This window comes from Somniosus microcephalus, chromosome 14 (genome assembly GCF_052327205.1).
Source record: "Somniosus microcephalus isolate GS21.2 chromosome 14, FLI_Smic_1.0, whole genome shotgun sequence".
NCBI classification, from domain to species: Eukaryota; Metazoa; Chordata; class Chondrichthyes; order Squaliformes; family Somniosidae; genus Somniosus; species Somniosus microcephalus.
The window spans coordinates 5,858,974-5,879,371 of NC_141000.1; the positions used below are offsets into that span (position 1 = coordinate 5,858,974).

At 46.2% G+C, this 20,398-nt stretch overlaps 1 protein-coding gene across 2 annotated transcripts in view; it reads right to left on the reverse strand.

The window, feature by feature from the left end:
* The window catches only part of tmem47 (transmembrane protein 47), a 58,766-nt gene extending 39,560 nt beyond the window's left edge, over window positions 1-19,206 (reverse strand). Inside the window, exons 1-3 of one of the 2 annotated variants that reach the window (XM_086006180.1) lie at window positions 18,777-19,206; window positions 4,360-4,500; window positions 1,717-4,097 (exon numbers count right to left, since the gene is read on the reverse strand). In XM_086006180.1, coding sequence (XP_085862306.1) covers window positions 3,925-4,097; window positions 4,360-4,500; window positions 18,777-18,999 — 537 coding nt within the window. In that variant the 5' untranslated portion in view covers window positions 19,000-19,206 and the 3' untranslated portion in view covers window positions 1,717-3,924. Of the gene's footprint in view, window positions 1-1,716; window positions 4,098-4,359; window positions 4,501-18,776 lie in introns of those variants that run through there. The other variant, XM_086006179.1, reaches the window with a different exon arrangement.
* Between the last annotated feature and the right edge of the window lie 1,192 nt (window positions 19,207-20,398).

The window sequence follows — 20,398 nt, forward strand, 5'->3', positions numbered from 1 at the left end:
CCTGCTCTTGGTAGCGACGGGTTTGCAGTCGGGGGTGAGGTTAGCGAACAGGGAAGGTGGCGGCACCTTGAGGGTGGATAGGCTGCAGGTGTTACGCGGTGGGCGGTTTAACCTTCGCTGGTTGTCGACTGTGAGTGGGGGGAGGGGTCCACCGTATGCTAGGGTTACACTTTGGAGGTGGGATTGGAAGTCCAGCCCTAGTAGGACGGCAGCGCAGAGCTGGGGGAGGACGAGGAGTTTAAAGTTTTTATACTCTGTACCCTTAACCGACAAGGTCACAGCACAGTAGCCGCTAATGTCCGTGGCGTGGGACCTCGATGCCATCGAGATTCGGTTGCGCGTTGGCAGGACAGGGAGGGAGTAGTGGCTCACCGTGTCTGGGTGGATGAAGCTCTCCGTGCTTCCGCTGTCGAACAGGCAGGTCGTGGCGTGGCCGTTTACTTTGATGTCCATCATCGACTTGGACAGGTGGTGTGGGCGGGCTTGATCCAGAGTGACGGAGGCTAGCGTGTAGGTAAGCGAGTCGTTGTCGTCTGCGGGCGAGGCGGTCGTCGGGTCCGGGGGCCCGGTGGCAGTCGGGCGTGGTGGGTAAAATGGCATCTCCCACGAGGTAGGACAAAATGGCGGAGAAGATGGCTGCCCCCATAACTCACATGAGGCACTATTGGGGTCGGTTGCCTTGATCAAAGATGGCCGCCCCCATGACTCACGTGTGGGGATACTGGCCTCAGTTGCCGTGAAAGAAGATGGCCGCCCCCACAGTTCGCATGAGGCACTGCTGGCCTCTGAAGATCCGCTCCTGCAGGCCTTAGAGAAATGGCCTTTCTTCCTGCAGGTTGTGCAGGTAGAGTTCCTGGCTGGGCAGCGCGACCTCGGGTGCTTCTCCTGGCCGCAAAAGAAGCAGCCGGCGGCCCGATCGCGGGTGCCCGATGTCGGAGCCGGTACCGGGGGTGGCGGGCCCGGTCGGGTCCGGGACGCCGACGCTGAGGTAGGTCCCGGGGGCGGCGCTGCGAAGGGTATTGCGGTAGGGGTCGGGCCCGAGTCCCAGGGTCGCGAGCAGTACCTGGAAAACGCCTCCTGGTCCTGATGGGCCACCTCCAGGGAGAGAGCGAGGGCTTCAGCTTTGTCCAGGTCGAGGTCTTTAGCTTCAAGCAGTCTTTGCCGTGAGTAGTCGGACCGTAGGCCTTTCACAAAGGCATCGCGGATATTATCTTCCGTATTTTCAACAGCCGTCACCGCTTTAAAGTCACAGTTCCTGCCGAGTGCTCTTAGCGCCCGTAAAAATTCAGCTACAGACTCTCCTGGCTGTTGCGGGCGGGATCTTAGGAGGTGCCTGGTGTACATGTAATTTACCGGGCTGCGGTACTGCTGTTTCAGTAGGTTGATAGCGGCCTCGTACGTAGTCGTGTCCTGTATGAGTGCGTATACTCTCGGGCTCGCTTGGGCGTTCAGAAGTCTTAGTTTGGATCTCTGCGGGGCGCCGGATTCTTCCAGGTAGGATTCGAAGCAGTCCAGCCAGTGTTTGAAGTTGAGGGCTGCGTTTGCTGCCTGTGGGTTTAGATCCAGGTACGGTGGTTTGAGGGCTTGCAGCCAAGCCGGCTGGTGTGGCTGTGCTTCTGGGAGGGCTTCTGGCTGGCCAGTAGTAGACATCTTTAAAATTTAGTCAATAAAATTGATATACCTATCAATTCGTCCAATAAAAGGCGACGAGTTAAGAACGTAACTAAAGGTTTTTATTGACTAAATAACAGAGCCCACCCTCGTGGGTGATCGGGTCCAACAAGGAGGAATACCAGCCAGTCGACTACCTTTATACCTGGGCAGGTAGGTGGAGCCATGGGCGGAGTCGGAGGTGGTCAGCCCAGGTATAACAGCGCGACAAGAGGCGACCTCGTATCGTGATACAACGGTGATAACAATACAACAGTGATAACTATAGTGTAACGATAAAGTGGTTTACCACACCCCCATTGTCATTTTCCTTCCTTTGCTCTCTTTCCCCTTTTGTCTCTCTTTCACTCTCACTTTACTTTTTTTCTTTTCAGCGCTATTAATGTCTTTTTACTTTCTCTTTGTCCTTTTTCTTGCTTTCTCTGGCCTTCCTTGTCCTTTATTCTTTACTATTTGCAGGATTTTCATTGGGCCGTGGAAGCGGGATTGCAGGCGTGTGGGGGGCTAAAATCCTGAAATCGGGGGCACGAACCCATCCCGCCCCCAACCCACCTTCATGCCAGTTTCAAAGGAGGCGGGTACCCGCCCCGCACTGGGACCCACCTCCCCGAGGCGGGAAGGGGATTAGTGCCAATTAACTGCCTGTTAACAGGTAGTTAACAGGCAGTTTTTAGCCTAATCCCTATTTTTATTGGTGAAATGTGGGATTCCCGATGGCTCCAAACCACGCCAAGTTAGAGGAGGCGGACCGTCAGGATGAAGGGCTTGGAGGGTTCAGTTGAGTGATGGGTGCATGAGTGCAAAGGTAAGTGTGTTTGGTGTGTGTAAAGTGTTTAAAGAAGTTTTACATACCTTTACTTACCTTTACAACCTTCCTTCCTTCAGGTCTCGGGAGTCCCTCATCTCACCGGCACAGAAAGCAGAATGGCTGCGAGCTGTCAAAAATTGCAGCATTCAGCTTTCTGTTCCGGGGAGATCTCTAAATCATCCTGAGAGGAAGGAATTAACCTGGAGTACAGATTGTCAGTGTTTGACAGCTTCAAACAGCTGTGAAACGCTGATATTTCATCTGTCAAAAGGTCTTGACAGATGAAATTTCAATCTGTGACATCACCTGTTGCCGGGTGGCCCTTAATTGGCCTGCTGAGTCCGCTGGGCAGGCTCAACAAGGTCAATCAAGTAAAAATCGCATGGGTTGGCTAGAACTCGATGGAGGCGGGACTACAATCCCGAAAGTTGTAGTCCCGCCTCCTACCCGCCTCCTCAATGAAAATCCAGCTCTTGGTGTCTCTGGCCATTTTCTCTCTTTATCTTTTGTTTCCTTTTTCTCTCTCTCTCTTATTTTATTTTCTCTTTCTGTCCTTCGCAGCCAGCTGGCAGTGGGTGTGAGTGCCACATTCATGGTTTTTCTTTTGCTGACTGATGCTGAAGAGCAAGAGGAAAAGAAAGAATCCACAGTGGTCAGGAAAGTTCTCTGTTAGATCCCTGGGATCTTACAGTTTTCAATGGGACTTCCACTGGCGCTGCAAATACAGGGTTGAGAAACTGCGAGCCTTGGGGAGGGTGGGGGATCTCTCGAGAAAATATTGGTCAACTTGTGGGTGGGGCCAGATGCTGTTGAGGGCCAACAGTAGAAACTAACTTGCAAGGTCACAGCTGGCCCATTGGCTGTTTAATGTGTGCTTCTGCTATGTGTCATACCAGTGCTTAAAATAATTTCTGACACACAATGTACATTGCATGTATATAATTAATTTCACACAAGTCATCGCTCAACTATTATCCTGCCATAATCCCATGCAACAACATTTATTCAATAATTTTACCACGTGTGTGAAATAAAAAGTAGTAGCTTATGGTCAGTGGAGTAAGATTCCTTCACATAAATGTGATGGACTCTAGCCTGTTTAAACTGGCCTAGATTTCCCCCAGTTTCTTGCTCCTCCGATATATTTTGCACAATTTCCATCTTTTGAACACTGGATGCAAGGGAAGCCTGTTCGTGCAGCCGAGGGGTGTTGTCGTGGCGGCGGTGAGGGCCCAGAAAGTTTCCGTCCATACCAGGGCCTGTACAAGCACTCACAGAGCATGGCCCTGCACAGGCTGATGAGGAATCCCCGCCAAACTTTTCAGAACAAATTTTAGTTTCTGTTTTACAGGCAGCACAGTTTGTACTGTTGGCTCGCAGCCGAGAAAACAGCAAGGGCAGCATAATAGCCCTCAGCGCTGAAAGTTAGCAAAGGTTCGTGACCACTATCCAGTGACTCCTCCTGCAAAGGAGCACGTGGGGCTGTTGTGTGAGGACAGGATGGCTTCAGCTGTGATTCCTCCACAATTGGATAGCCTGCTGGCGCTCGCTGTCTCGGCTCGTACTTTATGAAAGGCCCCTTGGGCGAGGTACCGGAATGTCATCGGTACCCATGGGCCTATGCTCCATGAAGAAAATTGGGAAACAAAATTAACATTCAAGGATATCCCATTTTTCCACATTGTTTCAGTTTTCACATTTCTGAAAATCAATCAAACCTGTTTTAAAAATGATGCATAATCAACTAACAGTTTCAGTTGTAAGTAAACGGTGAAAACACTGCATGCAACGGATAATCATTTCCGCACTGGTAAAGCCCTCGCTCCATATTTAATACAAATATATAATTTGTGTACTATTCAGATTTATTAATGATTTACCTGCAGCAAACAACAGGACAGCCACAGGTCTGTAGAATCTCCGACGGGTCCCCTGACAGACTGAGATCAAAGCCACCAGAAAGGCAATGAGAATTATGGCTGCTCCAGCCAGAAGCAAAGCAACGGTAGCAATCTCCCAATCTATAACATAGAAGGCAAAAAAGTAACAACCTGATAATCCTTAACATACATAAAATTGCGTAACATAAACCTGCAATATTCACAAAATAGCAGTGTACAAATTTGGATATGTGCAAAAAAACATGTAATATATCTGCTAATCTGTAGCATTTGCACAACAGGTTTGAATCTGCAATGTGCAAAAAATAGTACAGTAGCAATCTGCTACATGCAAAAATAGCAGACTGAAAATCTGCCAATAATTGTTTTGTATGTTTCTCGTGGGTTTACAGTTCCCTCTGAGGTAACACCAGAGGCCATCTGATGCAGGCAGAGGGAAAGCTTAAAAATACACACATGCATTACCCAGTTTCAAATCTAAGTTTTGGGATGTAGTCCACCAACATAGATGTGCGCAGTTTTGGTCGCCTTATCTGAGGAAGGATGTTCTTGCCATGGAGAGAGTGCAGCAAAGATTCACCAGACTGATACCTGGGATGGCAGGAATGACGTATGAAGAGAGATTGGGTCGATTAGGCTTATATTTGCTAGTTTAGAAGAATGAGAGGGGATCTCATTGAAACTTATAAAATTCTGACAGGACTAGACAGACTAGATGCAGGAAGGCTGTTCCCGATGGCGGGGGAGTCCAGGAACAGGGGTCACAGTCTAAGGATAAGGGGTAAGTCGTTTAGGACTGAGATGAGGAGGAATTTCTTCACCCAGAGAGTGGTGAACCTGTGGCATTCTCTCCCACAGAAGACAGTTGAGGCCAATTCATTAAATATATTCAAGAAGGAGTTAGATATATTTCTTAAGGCTAAGGGGGTCAAGCGATATGGGGAGAAAGCAGGGACAGGGCACTGAATTTGGATGATCAGCCATGATCGCATTGAATGGCGGAGCAGGCTTGAGGGGCCGAATGGCCTACTCCTGCTCCTATCTTCTATGTTTCTATGTACCTTGCAGTCCCTAAGGACTTTCCATGGGATGTAAACTATCCAAAATGGATCTGGTTCTATTTCAGGACAGGTAGGAAGCTGTGATATTTTATGAGACAGGACAGCAGTAGTTAGATGATAGCCAGTAGTTTACCCTATGATTAGGAAAACCACACAATCCGCAAATGATAAAATGACAAGGAAGCTCTAAAGTGCTTTCCCATGGGTAGGCTAAATGTGGTACGGTATTACTTATTTATCCGCTGAGTATTCAATGTAGGCTACCTTTTGAAAATGCATTAAGTTATTATTTTTTAAACTGTTTCCTTGTGAACTGTTTGAAGCATGGGGAATGCTTGAAAGCTCCCCATTTATAAGCGATGACTGCCATCTCTCCTCAGAGATGCTTGATAATCAGGCCAAAAATTTCTCTTTTAATGAAAACTTAGAAAATATCTGTTTTATTTCCATAATTAACAACTCGCTAAGGAAATCACAATAACATGCAGCTATGAAATGTTCCATTTCTGAGAATGTAATTTTTTATCAGGTTAATAATTAAATAATTTTTTATGTAAGAATTTCTTCCGCTATTATATAAAAATACACTGTAACTAGCAAATGAAATACAAAAATGTGAACATCAGATGTGAACACCTGTTAAAAAAAATAGAATTTTACCACAATTAGTTAAAAATAAGGACTTTTGGGGGAAGAGGCAGGTGAGGTTCATTGGTGTGCAGAACCACTGTAAATTGATCTTCACCATGCCGTCTGGGACAGGGAGCACAGAGCAAAAGCTGGAGACGAGGGATCAGAGTATCCCCCAAGCTAATCTCTTACATTAACAAGCAATTATATCAACTGCAGGATTGGTGGTGGCTTGGGAGTCTTATAAACTGTCCTCTAGTCCCAGTCAGTGAACGTTAGATGGCACAGGGGAGGATCGAAAGAGAGGAGAGCATAAAATGAATGAACACAAGATATTTCCGGTGGTTTTACAACATAACTGCCAGTGTATCAGTTTGCTGCAGCATAGAATTGTAAGATGCAGCTTCACACCAATTATTTTGCACATCAAGTTCATACTCTCAAGCCTGAGTAGAGGCAAAACTGGAAGGGAATGAGAATTTTTTTTAAAGACTTGCATTTATATAGCGCCTTTCACAACCTCAGGATGTCCCAAAGCACTTTACAGCCAATTAAGTACTTTTAAAGTGTAGTTACTGTTGTAATGTAGGAAACGCGACAGCTAATTTGCACACAGCAAGATCCCACAAACAGCAATGAGATAATGACTAGATCATCTGTTTTTAGTGGGGCTGGTTAAGGGATAAATATTGGCCAGGACACCAGGGGTAACTCCCCTGCTTTTCCTTATAAAAGTGCCATGGGGGCATTTTACGTTAACCTGAGAGGGCAGGCGAGGTCTCGGCCTAACATCACATCCAAAAGACAGCCTCAGCACTGCACTGAAGAATCAGCCATTTTGTGCTCCAGTCTCTGCAGTGGGACTTGGATCCACAACCTTCTGACTCAGAGGCGAGGAGCGCTACTGCTGAGCCACGGCTGACACGGCATTACACACTAAATCACCCAGGCTGTTCCCATCTGTTTCCCAGTGGCTCCTTATGGAGTGGCTTCGGCACATCCGTGGGAGCAGATTATTTACCCTCTCAGTCTGAGAATGGTACATTAATTGACAGGGAAATTAAAAGATGAAAAAGTGTTAAAATGGTGGAATAAAAAACTTAGCAAATGTCATAGAAATAAAAGTTTTATATAGTGTTGTAACCAGCTATAACAATAACTGTACATCTTAGATTCCTGATTAGATATCCAATATGGTGGCCAAATGTAGGCCAGGGAAGTTTAACTATGAAATAACATTTTCCCCCCCAAATTGGCCATTTTTTCCCAATTGTCGTAGTACTTTGACTATAGTGTATTGACTTATGTTACATACATAGTGTGTAGTGTGACGTAATAAAACTCACTATGCACCTGGTTTGAGTATAAAGCAAGGCTTTAATCAACTTGTTTCAGAACATGGAGGTCTAGTTGTACTTCACTAGTTCCTTGTCTTACAAAATGTCCCTGGAAAGCTGGGCCCACGCCCGAGTATTTATACTCCTTGGACGGCGCAGCGTTATTTCATGAGTAGTTCCTTGATGATGATGAGATTTATAACCTAGTGCACACAGTATCTTGTATGCACATCCGTGCTGGCAACATGGAGGGTTGGTTTCACTGAAAATTGCAAAGCTAGCCCTTCCCATCAACTTCAACAGGTCCCCACTGCCTGGAAAACAGGCACTGTGAACTGGACAAGAAGCAATTGGTTGCGGGGTGGCAGCACCTCTTAATGGAAAACCACTTGCTCTGAAAGGGAAGTGTTTCTTTATATATTTTCAGAAATGTTTTGGTGGAAGCTGCAATGGGGCCTCGGAGAAACATGAGCCCCTTCTCAAGAGGAGGCACTGGAGATGCTCACGCAGGAGATGCAGCAAAGGTAGATGGCACTCTTTGGAGCAGAACACCCCCCTTCAGTGAATGCAGAAGTGCAAGTTGCATGGTTAATGGCCCAGTAATTCCGGTCCCAACGCGTGAGTACGGACGGGGTACTCGCGCGTGGGCCCGTTGGAAGTGCCGGATTTCAGCATGCACAGCGCATGCGCGGGAAACCGGCATTTCCTCCAAGGGGTTCAGTGGTCCAACGCGTACGCGCAGGACTCTGCGCGCACGCGTTGAACTTTCTTCTTTTTGACAGGTTTGCCCGTGTGTCAGGGCCTCAACTTTTTAGAAATGTAAAAAGGAGACGTAAGGACTTAGGTAAGTGGTCTATTATTTAAAATTATAAAAAAAATTTCTGCAGCTTTATTGTTTTTAAGGACTTTACAGTAAGGTAAGTTTATTTTTAGACTTGATTTCTTAAAAAAAAAAAAATTTCAAAAATGTGATTAATTGTTTAAAATAGTTTTTTAAAGTTATTTATAATTCATTTAATTAGTGGGATTTTTTTTAAATTTTATTTAAAGTTTAAGTGGTGTTTTGGGCACCCGTAGTTTTCATGAGTTTGACAGTTCTTACTATCAAGCTCATGAATGAAGTTTTCCCTCCCCTGATTGGCTGCCCAGTGCTCACCTGATCCCAGCCGGCACATCGAACTAACTACGCCGCTGGATCAGGCAAGCACAGCGCGCCGGCAGCTGAACCGGGCCAGTGACAGGAATTCCAAGCAGGCCCAGGCTTCAGCTGTCGGCGCGCTGGGTGAGTGCACATCGGGGGCTTGCACACGCGGCAAGCCCCCGAACCTAATTTCTGGGCCAATAAGAACATAAGAATTAGGAGCAGGAATAGGCCATATGGCTCCTCATGGCTAATCTTCGCCCTCAACACCAGTTTCCCGCCCAAGCTCCACATCCCTTGATAAGACCCTAGTGTCCAAAAATCTATCGACCTCGGCCTTGAATATACTCAACAACTGAGCATCCACAGCCCTTTGGGGCAGAGAATTCCAAAGATTCACAACCCTCTGAGTGAAGAAATTCCTCCTCATCTCAGTCTTAAAAGGCCGTCCCCTTATCCTGAGAATATGCCCCCTAGTTCTAGACACTCCAGCCCGGGGAAACAACCTCTCAGCATCTACCCTGTCAACCCCCTTCAGAATCTTATATGTTTCTATGAAATCACCTCTCATTCTTCTAAACTCCAGAGAGTATCGGCCCAATCTACTCAATCTAAATGGTTGGAGGTAGAGTAGTAAATGAAGTAACACAGGTCTGTATGCCCTGAACACTAATAAGGAAAAATGTTTATTGGGGGAATGCCAAAAACACTGCACACACCTTTGCATACTTAATTAATATGAGGTACTGTGTGCATCACATAGAATCATAGAAATTTACAACTCAGAAGGAGGTCATTTGGCCCATCATGTCTGTGCCGGGAAATAGCAGCACAGCAGGGCTTGTCCAGGATTTGCACCAGGGTCCTCTCACATTTCAATCGGTGACTTTCACCGAAGCGAGAATCAGACCCCTAGACCAACGAACTACTGGACCAAGATTGTGAGTTGCAGCATCTTCAGGGAGGTACCATGTTAATGTCTCCAAATAAACTTGCTACTTTTCTATATAATTGCAAAAAAGCTGCACAGCACCAATTTTTGGTTGGCGTACAAATATCTTGCAGTGAGATTATATAAAGATTGGAAGGGGTGCTCTGAATCTGCACTGCCCCAGAACCTATATATATATACTGTTTCAGATTACACACCACAAGAAGGGATGTGCACCCGGCACATGGCTGGCAGTCTGGGAGCTCTGCCAATTTATTATATCATCTGGATGCGGTGTGTTCTTCCAGAAAAGGCTACTCACAACCAATGCAAGCGAACACAGATAGACCCTAGACCACCACATCTAAAGCAGCTGACACAAGGTGGCTCAAGGCATGTTTGACCCTGAGTCTATCAAAGGATAACGTAGAGGCAGCTGATGGCAGCCAATAACAGGGCACCTAATAGCAGGTGTGTTACATACTTCAAAGGCACCACAGATCCAAGCATCGTGGACCACTTAGATAGTGAACATGAGGAGGAAGCACCAGGTGTAGCACAGATTACAAATGAGAAAGAGCAAGGCAAAGTGGCAAAAAAAGTATCCGCCCAGGATTCCAGCCCGACACTTGTCTCAAATATATGGACAATGGATCAATACCCTAGTTGGCCTGGCTTCAGAAGACAGTTGATGGATGACCGAAAGGTCCTCATGACATCCTTTGGGGCAGCATAAACATGCTGCAACTGTTGTTGACGAATGTGCAGAGAGCATATTCAGCCTCTATGCAACACTGTGTGGCGGACTGCTCCATGGAGAAAGTGGCTACTTTACAGGCAACTTCAGGGGAGCCACCGAGCGCGGATGAACCAAATCCTGATGAAGGTTCTCCCCAGAACACTGTGACTGGTGCAACTGACACCTTGGACTCCAACTTACGGGCACAGGAAACGCTTCAAGGACACCCTCAAAGCCTCCTTGAAAAAGTGTAACATCCCCACTGACACCTGGGAATCCCTGGCCCAAGACTGCACAAAGTGGAGGAGAAGCATCCGGGAAGGCGCCGAACACCTTGAGTCTCTTCGCTGAGAGCAAGCGGAAGCTAAGCGCAGGCAGCGCAAGGAGCGCACGTCAACCCAAGCACCCCACCCACCCGCCCCTTCAACCACTGCCTGCCCCACCTGTGACAGAGACTGTAGGTCCCACGTTGGACTCATCAGTCACCTGAGAACTCATTTTTAATGTGGAAGCAAGTCATTCTCGGTTCCAAGGGATTGCCTAAAAAGATATGCTGATAGTCACTGCCTTCTCAGATGTTGCTCTAACTATAGCATGCCTTCTCATGACCCCGCACCCAAAGTATAAAACCACTTCTGTCCCTTGAGACACGCACTACGTAATGGCAGCCTGCCAGAACATTTGCTCTTCCCACTCACTGAGCGCTTTACTTATTCTTAGCATGGACTACTTCTGTTGGGAAAGGTCCTGTTAAGGTTACAGCTGAAAGTAGGATGTTGTAAGCTGGCAAGATGGAAATGCACAGCATGCAGTTCCTGGGTTCACTGTGTGGTGTTTCATTCATCTGCTAAATTTGAGCAGGGGCCGAATTGGAAATGACTGGGAACAGTTATCAATGGCCAGGAATTTGCGGTCCGCGGCGAAATGAAGCGAATGCTCTCGCTGATGGCCCCGAAACACACGTCACACAAGGATCTCACGATCCCTGCGTTGAGAACTTTGGGTTTTCCGACCTTCAATTCAAATCAATGGAAGTTAGTGGGGATCCCTTTGTGTGAACTACTGTGATGTCAACAGGCTGTCTAAACAGCCAATCAAAAGGCAGAATACTCACGGACAGCGAACAGGGAAGTGAGTAAGCTCTTAAAATTCTAACTTTTTAAAAATAAAGATGGACAAACTTTAAAAAGATTTTTTTTTAATGTTTTGAAAAGTTTCTTAAAAATTTAAATGTTTATTAAAATGGACAAATTTCACACTGCACAAAATTAAAATGAGTTTTCCAGGCCCTTAACATTTGTTTAGCAGTAATAACGCTGTCAAACCCCCAGTTACACCTAATCCCTTTGGGTCTAACTTTTAGTGGGGGATTTAAAAGTGTATTTACTGCGGAAGAGCCAAAGTTTTCATCAGTTTCAATAATTTGGCTGATTACACAGAGTGCCGGCTCTGTGGGGGATGGGGGGCACAGCGCAGCCTGTTTCGGAGCTGTCAATGACTGACCGCAACTTTGGGAATTCCACATGCGCCCAATCCTGAAGTTGCGGTCAGTTTCAAAGGTGGAATGACGGCGAGTGCTGCCGGTTCACCGTCATCGCGACCGCAAATCCCGGACCATTGAGTGCTGCACCAAACATCGAGGCTACAGTCCCTCACCTCAGCTACTGCTGCATGGGGGGGCTTTCTCTTCATCTTGCTGCATGATGACCCCTCTTCGCACAGAGACGTTGGGCAGGATTTTCATTCAGGAGTCGGGTAGGAGGCGGGACTACAACTTTTGGGGTTGTAGTCCCGCCTCCATCGAGATGCGGCCAATCCACGTGATTTTAACTTGATTGACCTTGTTGAGCCCGCCCAGCGGGCTCAGCGGGACAATTAAGGGCCACCCGGCAACAGGTGACGTCACAGACTGAAATTTCATCTGTCAAGAGGTTTTGACAGATGAAATATCAGCGTTTGACAGCTGTTTGAAGCTGTCAAACACTGACCGTCTTACTTCTAACCTGAGTCCTTCTCCACAGACTCAGTTAGAAATCTCTCCTGCACAGAAAGCTGAAGGCTGTCACTTTTGACAGTTCGCAGCCATTCTGCTTTCTGTGCCGGTGAGATGAGGGACTCCTGAGACCTAAAGGAAATAAGGCTGAAAAGGTAAGAAAAGGTAATCTAAACTTCTTTAATCACTTTAGACACACCAAACACACTTACCTTTGCACTCATGCACACATCACTCACCTGAACACCGACATCTCGACCCCTCCAAGTCCTTCAACCCGACGGTCCGCCTCCTCTAACTTGCCGTGGTTTGGAGCCATCGGGAATCCCACACTTCAACCTTAAAAATAGGGATTAGGCTAAAAACTGCCTGTTAACTACCTGTTAACGGGCAGTTAATTGGCACTAATCCCTTCCCGCCTCGGGGAGGCGGGTCCCAGTGCGGGTTGGGTACCCACCTCCTTTGAAACTGGCATGGAGGCGGGTTTGGGTGCGGGATGGTGTCGGGACCCCTGATTTCGGGATTTTAACCCCCCGCATGCCTCCAATCCCGACTCCACGGCTCAATGAAAATCCTGCCCGTTACATACAGCAGATGGTGATTCATTTGACACCTTTGCAGGGCTAGAAAGAAGCACCCCACCCATACGTTCCCAAAGGCAGAATCTTTGCTTCCACATGTCAGCAGTATGCCCCACATTAATTCTGGATGAACCATATACCTTAATGTATGTTCTGCTTTTGCTTGGGGCTTCTCAGTAAGTTGGAGCCTAAGGTGTCAGTTGCCCCAGTCACAGTATTCGTGGAAGAACCTCGTCAGGATTTGGTGCGGCATCAAGCACAGCTGCTAAGCATAGCCTTAGTTCCGCAGCAGCTAGTCATCCAATCTATGTGAGCTTTCAAATAGTGCGGGCATCTTTGACTTCTGCATAATGAAGGTACCATGAATAACAGATACTGACTTGCGTTAAGACACGTTAACTGAGTGGCAGTCATTTCTGTTCATTCGGTCACAAGGTTGATGTGAGGAGCCCTGATGCCCATATGGGTGTCATCTACCATACGCTGCACTCTTGGAAATCCTGTCTTTGTTCCCCCTTCAGCTTATGCCACCTTTTCACAGGAAAACTAATGAGTGTGTTTGTGTTGCCCGTTGCAAACACAGCATCTGTCGCTTGCTTGATGGCATCCTGCGTTGCATAGTGGGTGATCTGTCACATGTCCCCGGCTGTGACTTGGAAGAAACCAGCGGCATTGCAGCTCACTGCTTTGATAATCTTTATATTTATGAGAAGAGACCTCCTGGTTCTAGCAGTTGTCTGCAGGTCAGTCTGGAGCATATGGCACAGCTCAGTGATAGCCTCTCCTGCGAAGTGATGGCAGTGCAGACAGCTCTCCGCTGACATGCCCACTTAAGATTACAGTGGTCTGGCAGTGCAACTCCCAGGGTGGTGATTGCTGCAGGCATAGTTCCTCAGGTGTCATTCTGCCTGCATTTATCATCCCCTCGTGAACTAGTCCTCCTCATTTAAATCATGGAGCATGATAGGAACCCGTAAAACAATTCCCATCCTAAGCACTTTGTTTTCTGCAAAACTTTTGCAGCAACAACTAACTGTATAAAAATGTAGTAAAGTTAACCCGCAAAAGAAATGAATGCAGGGAGTTAAATGGAATTAAATATCAAAGCGTCTTCTAAAAAATACAAGCTTTGATTAAACTTTGTTAACAATAACTTCATTTTAATAACTGAATTGCAGCATGCCAGGCCAGGCCAGTGGATTAGTCATGTGCCCTTTTCACCTAGGGCAGGTGATCACTGGGCCAGAGCTCACCACACAATGCAAATTTCAGCATGGCACCTCATTAACATCATTCCTTCTTCGCAAGGCCTGGCGATCGAAAAAGGTAGACACAGGCAGACCCGGCTACCAAGAGAGGACAGGATATGCTCTCACTGCAGTCAGGGAGTGGTGGAGACAGAGATGCACTTCCTCACAGCTTGTAGAAAATATCAGGGCATAAGGGAGAATTTCTACCCAAAGTTCACAAAAATATGCCCGGAATTCAGAAATTTGAATGATGACCAAAAACTCCCATACCTACTAGGGGAAGAGAGAAATTGTGTAACCTTAGTGGCACACTATGTTACAGCTTGCCATAAACAGAGGGACAACCACTAAATATAAGAAAAGAGTATATACAAATTATATGAATGTATATTTATACACTCAGGGATATATCTGTTTATACACTGTATGGATAGATCTGTATTTATGTGTTCAACCATAAATGTTTTTCGATGCTTTGGCAACATAAGATGTACCTTGTCATGCCAATAAAGCGATTTGAATTGAATTGAATTGAATTGATGCGAGCCAGCAGCACAACCTCCCTTGTCCTTTTTTCATCCTGCCTCAAGCTAAGATACCTGAAATCACAGCTCATGTTCACGCACGACGAGGCCTCATGCTGACAACAGATTCCCACAATTTCAGGGCTCGCATTCCCTTGAAATTATTTTTGCTGTGTCTCTGTTAACACCTGAATAACACCCACTGAAAACTGCAGTACAGCTGTCCTGAGCAATGGTTGTGTTTGATGCTATCACATGGGCTGTCAAGTACTGCTCCACCTTTGCAGAATTCCATGTACCTGACAACAATGAAAGGGTTGAAAGATTCAAACGTTTCACAACACCAACAGCCTTGAAACAGCCCACTCATGATTTCATAACTTATGTTCTGATGATTGAGTTATGGAATATTTCATCTCTGTTGCATCCGCTATTTATTCAACAACTTGCATCTTCTACATGGATGTTGCAATAAATGAATCTGTAATATTTGTTATTTCAGATGTGCAATCTCAATAATGTGAACTCATTTAATATTAAACTTATAAAAATGTTATTTTTGTTCATTCTGACGTTCATTCATGCCACGTAAGCATTAGAGCAGTCCTTGCTCAGACGCAAAGCAAAACTCCGATTACAACTGAACAATACCTTTGAAATTATGCCTTGGGATACTAACATACAAACCCTTGCTTGTCCAGAGTGCCACTTTCTATGTTAGCTTGCATTCTACAGCGTAATTTCAAGACCTAACTACAGAAGAATACTTTTTTTCCCTGCACTGAGGATGTTTTATTGTCGCACTCGATCACTGTGTCCCCTCTGAGACCGCTAAGTTGTGCCAAATTATTGCAATGTGCTTTGTGTGATGTAACAACCCTCACTGGAAACATCCCCAAATCGTGGCGTGGAGTCAGATCCAGGTCCCATTAGAGCGCTGGAACCCAATACCCCACACCTCATTAAACTCCTTTAATACTTAATACAATAATTACCATCCCAGTGCAGACAGAAGCTTACGAAAATTTCTTCTTGTACCGATAAAAGTTTGTGGATTCCCTTTCTCGAATTTGCTCCTCATTAAACTAAATACAAAAGGGAATCCTCCAGAATTTCCCGCAAAACATCATGTGAGAAATGTCCGGAAACAAGCGCCGTGTCCACAGGCATACTGATGGGCAGAGTTCACCAACCCCGGCTCGCTTTAATTCGCAGCTTCCCGGCGTTTCTTTCGCCAGAGCAATTTTGTAATTGATTTTTTTACATAAACAAAAGCGTCGTGTGTGAGGATCACTAACTGGCCTCGGCACAAATCGGACTTTAAAAGGAGTTTCCGAGGAACGAGCCTGTGTGGGAAGGGTGGCCTCTTCCCCACAGCTTGGCAATAAGCTGCTTTCCTTTCATCCCCTCCCCCCCCCCCCCCCCAGCAATTGAACGTTTTCATCTAGAGTGTATGATCCATATTTTATAAATAGGCTCCACTAACGCCCCAACTGGGACTTTATTACCAGACACGAGCCTTTACAAAAATAACAGAGAGAACTATTTAGATGGCCCGTCTCCCGGGGCCGCACTGTTCCGACTAAAGCCCATCACATTGTCTGATGTCTCTAACACCCGGACAGCCCGGGAAAGGGCCAGAAAACTCGGCCTCAGCAAACCTTCATCGTTCACCGGTGACCCCCCGGATTCATGAATAGACCCACATCAATTGTTGATGAATGCATTGTTGATAAACATCCGAGCAAAGGCGAAATGAAAACAAGGGGAAGATAAAGCAGGGGCAATTGAAGTTGTGATCCATGAATGGATCCCTTGTGAAGGGGATGTATTTTTGCACAGACTTGCTGACAACTCACCACAATAAAGATACAAATTACAGAAACAAACAGCAAATACATCACGACAATAGAAGCTGCAGCGGTGGGAATGTTGTCCCCATTGTCTGCACTTATTACCACCAATTGCCTCACTCTTTTTCTGGATTCCTGTCATGAATCACCCTCTATTTCTCTTAAGCTGCTCTTATTTTGCAGCCCACACATAAAACTGTCAGAACGATCATTTTTCTTTACAATTTAAACTGCATTTATACTTTCACTTCTGTGTTGAAGGTTTTGACTGTAAATCAAAAAAAGTGGCAGAATAACTTAGAAAACTACCAAGCACACTAAAGTCTTACAGTGTCAAGCCCCTTTTAGCAGGCCAGCTCACACCAGTCTGAGTTCATGAAGCATGCAGTATAAATCTTGCCCTTTCTGTCTTGTTTCTCTCGCTGCTTTTGAGTTTGTCAGTCGCATCTCAGTATTTCTCCATCCGCCTTGCTGTATTTTTCAGTCTCTATTTCTGTTTCTCTCTATTTCTCTCATCTTCTGTATTTCTATTTTATTTTCATTCTGTTTTTCTCTCGCTATTTCTTTCAGTCTCTATTGCTCACTCATATGTCTCTCAATCTCTATTTTAAATTGATCCTGCATTTCTCATGCATTTTGTGTCTCTTAGCATTCTGTATTTCTCATTCATTCTGTATTTTCTCACATTCTGTATTTTCTCACATTATGCGTTTCTCTCTTATTCTAATGTTACTCTCTCAATCTCTGTATTTCTGTGTTTGTATTTTTCTCAGTCTTAGTGTTGTATTCATGCCATTCGCTATCTCCATTTCCTTTCGGTCTCCCTTTTTTTATTTCTCTCAGTCTCTCTGACAGGGTAAATATAAGATCAATATTAGTGTTCACTTGAACTGCATGTGCAGATGTATAGTTAGTGCAGGAATTGTGTCAGTCTGATTCTCAGTCTTTGTTGATGGGTTTGATTTCTGTAAGTCTCTACTGATTCTATCAGCACCTGGTAATTTCCTCTTTTTTTGTTAGACATGTTGTCATATTGGTTGTTATCTTTATTTTTATCTTTATTTCTGTCAGTGTCTAATATTGCCGAGTGCGTCCACCAATCATTCTGTCAGTATAGTTCTTCCAGTTTATGTCTTTATTTGTTAGTCTAATTTCACAATTTCTGAATATCTGTCAGTATATATCACCCTATAATATGTGTTTATTTCTGATTATATAGCATTTGTGTGTTTATCAGTACATAACGTATCCCCGTATCTAATTTCGGTCTGGATTTAATATGCGCATATGTCTGAGTTTCTGTCAGAATATAACATGTCCTATTATGTTTGCTTGTGTTTTTGTCTGTAAACAACATGCCCCAATGTGTATCTGTCCCTATAACATGTCTCTGTGAATCCTTTTGCCAGTATATAGCATGTTCCAATGTATATGTTAATTTTTCAGTATAGAACATCTCTCTGTGTCAATGCTTCTGCCAGTATATAACATGTCCCAGTGTATGTCTATGTTTCTGTCAGTATATAACATGCCCCAGTGTATATGTCTATGTTTCTGTCAGTATAGAGCATGTCCCAGTGTATATGTCTATGTTTCTGTCAGTATAGAGCATGTCCCAGTGTATATGTCTATGTTTCTGTCAGTATATAATATGTCCCAGTGTATAGGTCTATGTTTCTGTCAGTATAGAGCATGTCCCAGTGTATATGTCTGTTTCTGTCAGTATAGAGTATGTCCCAACGTGTGTCTTGTGTTTGTCAGTCTATAACATGTCACAATGCATATCAGTTTCTGCCTTAACACAATCTTATATGTTTCTGTGAGTAAGTTCATATGTAAGATGTCTCTGTGCGGATGTCTGTATTTTGTCAACACATAACACAATCCTTATGTTTTCCTCCTTATATGATATCTCTCCTTGTACGTGTCCTTATGGTGGCTAATTCTAAATGTTAATATTTCTATCTAGTATTTCTCCCAATTGTCTTAAACACCTGTGCATCATTTCTTTCTCGTTATATAATTTCCCCTCTATTTAACTCTATCTGTCTGACACTTTCAGATATTTATTTTGTGTCCCTACAAAGCTCTCGATTTATTCATCTTATGTCGGTCTAACATTCTGCTATTTAACTCCGCATAACACTGTTCCAGTTTATTTCTCAAATATCCAATAAGTAATTATCTGCCTCTCGGTTTCTGTAACAGTGTCCATTACTCTTGTCTGTCCGTATGACATTCCCCTATTTATCTTTCTGTCTGTCCCTACAGCCTAGTCACACTCTCTCTCTCGATCTCAGTCTCCTGTCCCGGATACCAGGCACTACCCCTGCGAGGTTTGAGTCTCCCTTCTTACCGCTGTCCAGAGCCCAGTTGCAGTTCCACTCGCTGTCGGGGACCGAGCCCGGTCGGAAACACCTCTGCCAGAGGGACAGTGAGAAGTGGCTGTCGGCAGTGACCCAGGCTGGACTCAGCAAGGCCACCACGTCCAAACAGAGCGAGAGGACCACGCACACCAGCCCGGTCAGTTTCAGTGGAGTCACCGCGGCCACTCGGCTCTCCTCCGTTGTGGACATCATCCACCCGAGCGCTGGGGCAACAACACTGGCCAAAGTCCGCTCCGCACCGAGCCTGCACTCACAGACTGACTGACGCCGCCTCCTCCCTCAGTCTCTCTCTCTCTCTCTCTGCTTCTTTCTATTTCTGCTTCTTTCCCTCTCAAGAGCTCTCTGACTTTCTGCCGTCACCGTGTGAGTCAGCTCCTTGCTGGGAAAGCGCAGAACGTTAACGCCCCCTCCCAGTGATCGCCCTCTGGTCCTAACACCCCCTCCCAGAGATCACCCTCTGATCCTAACACCCCCTCCCAGAGATCACCCTCTGGTCCTAACACCCCCTCCCAGAGATCACCCTCTGATCCTAACACCCCCTCCCAGAGATCACCCTCTGGTCCTAACACCTCCTCCCAGAGATCACCCTCTGGTCCTAACACCCCCGCCCAGAGATCACCCTCTGGTCCTAACACCTCCTCCCAGAGATCACCCTCTGGTCCTAACACCCCCTCCCAGAGATCACCCTCTGGTCCTAACACCTCCTCCCAGAGATCGCCCTCTGGTCCTAACACCCCCTCCCAGAGATCACCCTCTGATCCTAACACCCCCTCCCAGAGATCACCCTCTGATCCTAACACCCCCTCCCAGAGATCGCCCTCTGGTCCTAACACCTCCTCCCAGAGATCACCCTCTGATCCTAACACCTCCTCCCAGAGATCACCCTCTGGTCCTAACACCTCCTCCCAGAGATCACCCTCTGGTCCTAACACCTCCTCCCAGAGATCACCCTCTGGTCCTAACACCTCCTCCCAGAGATCACCCTCTGGTCCTAACACCTCCTCCCAGAGATCACCCTCTGGTCCTAACACCTCCTCCCAGAGATCGCCCTCTGGTCCTAACACCTCCTCCCAGAGATCACCCTCTGGTCCTAACACCTCCTCCCAGAGATCACCCTCTGATCCTAACACCCCCCTCCCAGAGATCGCCCTCTGGTCCTAACACCCCCTCCCAGAGATCACCCTCTGATCCTAACACCCCCTCCCAGAGATCGCCCTCTGGTCCTAACACCTCCTCCCAGTGATCACCCTCTGGTCCTAACACCTCCTCCCAGAGATCACCCTCTGGTCCTAACACCTCCTCCCAGAGATCACCCTCTGGTCCTAACACCTCCTCCCAGAGATCACCCTCTGGTCCTAACACCTCCTCCCAGAGATCACCCTCTGGTCCTAACACCTCCTCCCAGAGATCACCCTCTGGTCCTAACACCTCCTCCCAGAGATCGCCCTCTGGTCCTAACACCTCCTCCCAGTGATCACCCTCTGGTCCTAACACCTCCTCCCAGAGATCACCCTCTGGTCCTAACACCTCCTCCCAGAGATCACCCTCTGGTCCTAACACCTCCTCCCAGTGATCGCCCTCTGGTCCTAAC